Source organism: Theropithecus gelada, chromosome 20, assembly GCF_003255815.1.
Source record: "Theropithecus gelada isolate Dixy chromosome 20, Tgel_1.0, whole genome shotgun sequence".
Taxonomy (NCBI): Eukaryota; Metazoa; Chordata; class Mammalia; order Primates; family Cercopithecidae; genus Theropithecus; species Theropithecus gelada.
The window spans coordinates 52,746,131-52,752,523 of NC_037688.1; the positions used below are offsets into that span (position 1 = coordinate 52,746,131).

At 49.5% G+C, this 6,393-nt stretch overlaps 1 protein-coding gene across 5 annotated transcripts in view; it reads right to left on the reverse strand.

Annotated features, from left to right (window-relative positions):
- The window catches only part of FAM234A (family with sequence similarity 234 member A), a 40,379-nt gene that overhangs the window by 13,518 nt on the left and 20,468 nt on the right, over nt 1-6,393 (reverse strand). For 3 of the 5 annotated variants that reach the window (XR_003117059.1, XM_025370582.1, XM_025370579.1), the window contains exon 3: nt 3,345-3,645. Coding sequence is in view for 4 of the 5 variants with exons in the window: in XM_025370582.1 (XP_025226367.1) it covers nt 3,345-3,612 (268 nt within the window). In the remaining variant the exon portion in view is untranslated. Of the gene's footprint in view, nt 1-3,344; nt 3,906-6,393 lie in introns of those variants that run through there. The other 2 variants (XM_025370580.1, XM_025370581.1) reach the window with 2 other exon arrangements.

Below are 6,393 nucleotides of genomic sequence, written 5' to 3' on the forward strand. Positions count from 1 at the left end.
CCAAAAAAAAAAAAAAAAAAAAAAAAAGAAGTTCTAGAACAGCCTGGCCAACATGGTAAAACCCCATCTCTACTAAGAATACAAAAATTGGCCAGACATGGTGGCTCATGCCTGTAATCCCAGCACTGTAGGCACCTGTAGTCCCAGCTACTCCAGAGGCTGAGGCAGGAGAATGGCGTGAACCCGGGAGGTGGGGCTTGCAGTGAACCAAGACTGCACCACTGCACTCCAGCCTGGGCAATAGAGGAAGACTCCTTCTCAAAAAAAATTAAAATTAAAATTAAAAAAATAAAAAAGAATACAAAAATTAGGCTGGGCCCATTGGCTCACGCCTATAATCCCAGAACTTTGAGCGACCAAGGCAGGAGGATCACCTGAAGTTGGGAGTTCGAGACCAGTCTGACCAACATGGAGAAACCCTGTCTCTACTAAAAACACAAAATTAGCCAGGCATGGTGGCACATGCTTGTAATCTCAGCAACTAGGGAAGCTGAGGCAGGAGAATGGCTTGAACCTGGGAAGTGGAGGTTGCAGTGAGCCAAGAACATGCCATTACACTCCAGCCTCGGCAACAAGAGCCAAACTCCATCTCAAAAAAAGAAAAAAAAAATAGCCAGGTGTGGTGGCACCTGTGCCTGTAATCCAAGCTACTGGGAAGAATGAGGCAGGAGAATTGATTGAACCTGGGAGGCGGACGTTGCAGTGAGCCGAGATCGCACCTCTGCACTCTAGCCTGGGCAGTAAGAGCAAACTTTGTCTCAGAAAAAAAAAAAAAAAAAAAAAGGCCAGGCAGGGTGTCTCACACCTGTAATCCCAGCGCTTTGGAAGGCCGAGGCAGGCAGATCACGAGGTCAGGAGATCGAGACCATTTGGCTAACAATGGTGAAACCCTGTCTCTACTAAAAAAAAAATACACAAAATTAGCCGGGCGTGGTGGTGGGCACCTGTAGTCCCAGCTACTCCGGAGGCTGAGGCAGGAGAATGGCATGAACCCGGGAGACGAAGCTTGCAGTGAGCTGAGATTGCGCCACTGTACTCCATGCTGGGTGACAGAGAGACACTCTGTCTCAAAAAAATAAAAATTAAAAAATAAGGCTGACTGGCCAGGCGCAGTGGCTCAAACCTGCAATCCCAGCACTTTGGGAGGCCAAGGCGGGTGGATCGCTAGGTCAGGAGATCGAGACCATCCTGGCGAACACGGTGAAACCTCGTGTCTACTAAAAATACAAAAAATCAGCAGGCGTGGTGGCAGGCACCTGTAGTCCCAGCTACTTGGGAGGCTGAGGCAGGAGAACGGTGTGAACCTGGGGAGCGGAGCTTGCAGTGAGCGGACATCACGCCACTGCACTCTGGCCTGGGCGACAAAGCAAGACTCCATCTCAAAAAAAAAAAAAAAAAAAAAGGCGGCCAGTGTGGTGGCTCACGCCTCTAATCCCAGCACTTCGGGAGGCCGAGACGGGCAGATCACGAGGTCAGGAGATCGAGACCATCCTGGCTAACATGGTGAAATCCTATCTCTACTAAAAAATACAAAAAAGTAGCTGGGCGTGGTGGCAGGCGCCTGTAATCCCAGCTACTCGGGAGGGAGGCTGAGGCAGGAGAATGGCAGGAACCTGGGAGGCAGAGCTTGCACTGAGCCAAGATTGTACCACTGCACTTCAGCCTGGGTGACACAGCAAGACTCTCTCAAAAAATACACGTATATTTTGAACACAAATTGACCCTAAGTGAGGTTTCAACAACAAATCCTACTGATGGCACTGGAGAAGCCCTAAAGTCTGTGGCAGGAAACACTGAGGCTGTCAGTGTTCACGCCCACTGACATGGGTGACTGCAGCTGCTCTTCTCCTAGAAGCAGAATGTCCTGACTAAGGCTGATTCCATTGCTTTTTATAACGGCTAAGACTCCAGAATGGCAAGTTCACGAGACAGGAATGAAAGCTTTCCTTTCACTAACCAGGATGTGAGCTGCGGCATCCTAGCAAGACTGGACCATATGAGCTGGTGCATGTTTTTCACATTTTATGACAGCCTTTTCTGTATCTTTCACCCAGAAGCTCTGTTTCATTAACTTTTTTAATTTAGAAAAGTACCCAAATGGGCTACTTTTATTTACCCAACTCATCCTTCCTAAAAAAGGGAGATGAGTTTGGGAGGCTAAAAAAGGGAGAACCAGTTGGGTGTGGTGGCTCACACTTGTAATCCCAGCACTTTGGGAGGCCAAGGCAGGCAGATCACGAGGTGAGGAGATTGAGACTATCCTGGCTAACAAGGTGAAACCCCGTCTCTACTAAAAATACAAAAAATTAGCTGGGCGTGGTGGTGGGCACCTGTAGCTGGGTGTAGTCCCAGCTAATCGGGAGGCTGAGGCAGGAGAATGGTGGGAACCTGGGAGGCGGAGCTTGCAGTGAGCTGAGATTGTGCCGCTGCACTCTAGCCTGGGTGACAGAGCAAGACTCTGTCTCAAAAAAAAAAAAAAAAAAAAAAAAAGGGAGAACCAAGGCCAGACACAGTGGCTCATGCCTGTAATCCCAGCACTTTGGGAGGCTGAGGTGGTCAGATCACCTGAGGTCAGGAGTTCGAGACCAGCCTGACCAACATGGAGAAACTTGGTCTCTACTAAAAATACAAAATTAGCCAGGCGTGGTGCCACATGCCTGTAATTCCAGCTAGTTGGGAGGCTGAGGCAGAAGAATTGCTTGAACTCAGGAGGTGGAGGTTGCGGTGAGCAGAGATGGCACCATTGCACTCTAGCCTGGGCAACAAGAGCAAAACTCTGCCTCAAAAAAAAAAAAAAAAAAAAGGGATAACCAAGAGCCAGCCACAATGCTTCCCTGGCAGCGTTTTCATGTTTATTTAAAGGCTGCTCAGCTGGGCGCGGTGGCTCATGCCTCTAATCCCAGCACTTTGGGAGGCTGAGGCGGGCGGATCATCTGAGGTCAGGAGTTCGAAACCAGCCTGACCAACATGGAGAAACCCAATCTCCACTAAAAATACAAAATTAGCTGGGCGTGGTGCTGCACTCCTGTAAACACAGCTACTTGGGAGGCTGACGCAGGAGAATCACTTGAACTCCAGAGGCAGAGGTCACGGTGAGCTGAGATTGTGCCATTGCACTCCAGCCTGGGCAACAAGAGAGAAATTCTGCCTCAAAAAATAAAATAAAAAGGCTGCTCTATCGCGCCCTAAAATTCCAGGAAAACCTTGGACATAGAACTGGCAGCCACTTGGGGTTGATTCACGGCTTCAAGGCCAATTCTAGACTCACAGACACAGTTCTGCCCCCACCCCCAGCCCCTGGGAAGAGCTGCTTTGGACTCCACTGGGCGGGAAGCCGGGCTCACCAGCGGCATTGTAGTCGATCCTCCACATTCGCTGTGACGCTGGCCGGTCTGGACACGGGATGACGAATGAGACGACAAACACCACAAAAAGGCAGAGAAACAATGAAAGAAAAAACGCCACCGTTCGGCAACGGGAGAGCCGGGACTGTGGAGGTGTGCTTTTCAAGTTATCCTCATTTTTCGATGGGTTTCCCAGATTTTCCTGCGATTTTCTTTCTTCATTTTTCAAGGGGTGGACTTCGGCTTCTAAGTCCTGGTGGTCCAACATCACGGGCACACCTCAAAGTTTAACTCCTGGTCACTGTGTCAATAAAGCAAGAGGTCGGCAAGGCCAGCAGTCCCATGGCACAAAGCTGCAGCACAGAGGGGTCTGCTGGTGTCAGCTTCTCGGGGAGCTGGCTGCAGCTGTAACTATGGGCCGTCAGCCCAGTAAATAAAAACTAAATAAACATTTAGGGTGTCAGTCTTAACAGATTATACTTAAGAAGGTCTCTAACTAATCTGGAACGACGAATTAGCTGTGTAGGGCCAGCAAGCAGGAACTATTTTCATCCTGAACACGCTGGTGCTTCCTGCCTGCCGAACCCAGGAAATGCTGAAGGAGCTCCAGGGCAGTGCTGGGCCAGGGGTGAGGACGCTGCAACCCACACCCTGCAAGTTCACTAAGCCCCACCTCCTCAGCCTCGGAGCACATCTGAGTCACCTTCCACCGGCCTCAGCTCGGATGGGAAAGGTGACCCAGGTGTGCACACAGGGGCTCCCTGGAGAGCCCCAGACTCAAAATCCAAAGTTCCGGGGCGAAGATGGGCTCTGGGCGGGCAGCCTCGCACCCCTCTGGCTGTGTGACCAGGACATACGCTTTCACTGAACTGTGCCTCACTTCCTTCTCTGTAAAAGAAATAATATCTACTTTAGAAGCCTATTCTAAGGATTAAATAATTACATGCATAGAAAGCACTTACAAGATCATCTGATACACAGTAAACATTCAAACACTACCTAATTATTATTAATAAAATATGTTCATGGATAAGCACAGACTAACTAGGAAAAAATAAAATATGTACAAACAGAAGTCCACAGGGGAGGACAGGGGACGGCTGCGTGGAGTGAGCTCAGTGCTGGGCGTAACTTCTGAGCCCCGACTCTGAGGGGAAAAACATGCCCTCTCCTTGCCCTGGTTCCGGCTGGCTGGACCGGGGGTGGACGTGGTGAGGAAACTGGCAGTCGCTGTCTTAGAAACAAAAATGGAAAACACATTTGAAGATAGGAAAGGCACAGGGCCTCTGATATCTGCCAACCACCACCACCCAGCCTGAGCTGCTTCGACTGTACAAAAGAGAAAAAAAAAACTTCCATTTTGTCTCAGGCTTAAGATTTTTGTTATTTTGGTCCTTTTTGAACAGCCAAACCGATGTCCTAACACATCATACTGCGAGATTGGACATGATCGGGCAGATTTGAGGTAAAATCTTCATTTACCCAAAAAGGAAGTCAACAGTTCACAACAAAGGGAGGGGTGAAACTGAAAGAGGGCGTGCGGAGCTCAGCGAAGGAACACAAGGAAGTGCTGAGCTGAAAGCTGCACCCTCTGGGGAAGGGTCAGGAAAACAGAGAGATAAGGGACCGCTGGCTTTTGTTTTAAACTGTTCACTCGGACTTTGTCTTTTCCTAATTATCTAATAAAATATAATTCACGTAATAACCTGTGTATGCCACTAGAATGGCTTTAATTTTAAAAGGAAAAACGACAAGTCTGGGTGAGGATGTGGAGAAATCGGAACCATCGTACATTGCTCGTGGGACTGTAAAATGATGCAGCTGCTGTGAAAACCACTCTGGCAGATCCTCAAAAAGTTAAACATTTAGCCGGGCGAGGTGGCAGCGCCTGTAGTCCCAGCTACTCGGGAGGCTGAGGCCGGAGAATGGCGTGAACCCGGGAGGCGGAGCTTGCAGTGAGCTGAGATCCGGCCACTGCACTCCAGCCTGGGCGACAGCGCGAGACTCCGTCTCAAAAAAAAAAAAAAAAAAAGTTAAACATAGAACTACCATATTCTCCAGCAAGTCCAGTCCTAGGTGTACACCCACAAGAATTAAAAAAAGAGACTTTCCGGCCAGGCACGGTGGCTCACGCCTGTAATCCCAGCACTTTGGGAGGCTGAGGCAGGCAAATCACAAGGTCAAAAGATTGAGACTATCCTGGCCAACATAGTGAAAACCCCATCTCTACTAAAAATACAAAAATTGGCTGGACATGTGCCCGGCCTAGACCCCATCTCTTAAAAAAAAAACAAACGTGGCTAGTCATGGTGGCTCACGCCTGTAATCGCAGCACTTTGGGAGGCCGAGTGAGTGGATTGCTTGAGCTCAGGAGTTTGAGACCAGCCTGGGCAACGTAGTAAGACTCGGTCTCTACTAAAAATACCAAAAAAATTAGCCGGGTATGGTGGCGCTCACCTGTGGTCCCAGCTACTTAGGAGGCTGGGGTAGGAAGATGACTAGAGCCTGGAGGGGCAGAGGCTGCAGTGAGCTGAGATCCGGCCACTGCACTCCCACCTGGGTGACAGAGCAGGACCCTGTCTCAAAAAACAAACAAAAACCCCACTGCAGAGGCTCAAACAAAAACTTGTAAATCAGTGTTCATATTGGTTCATCATTAACAACAGCCAAAACGTAGAAACAACCCAGATGTCCAACAACGTATGAACATATAGCCCGGGCACATTGGCTCATGCCTGTAATCCCAGCACTTTGGGAGGCCAAGGCAGGCAGATCACGAGGTCAGGAGTTCGAGACCAGCCTGGCCAATATGGTGAAAGCCGTCTCTACTAAAAATACAACCATCCTGGCTAACATGGTGAAACCCCGTCTCTACTAAAAATACAAAAAAAAAACTAGCCGGGCGACGTGGCGGGCGCCTGTAGTCCCAGCTACTTGGGAGGCTGAGGCAGGAGAATGGCATAAACCCGGGAGGCGGAGCTTGCAGTGAGCTGAGATCCGGCCACTGCACTCCAGCCTGGGCGACAGAGCGAGACTCCGTCTCAAAAAA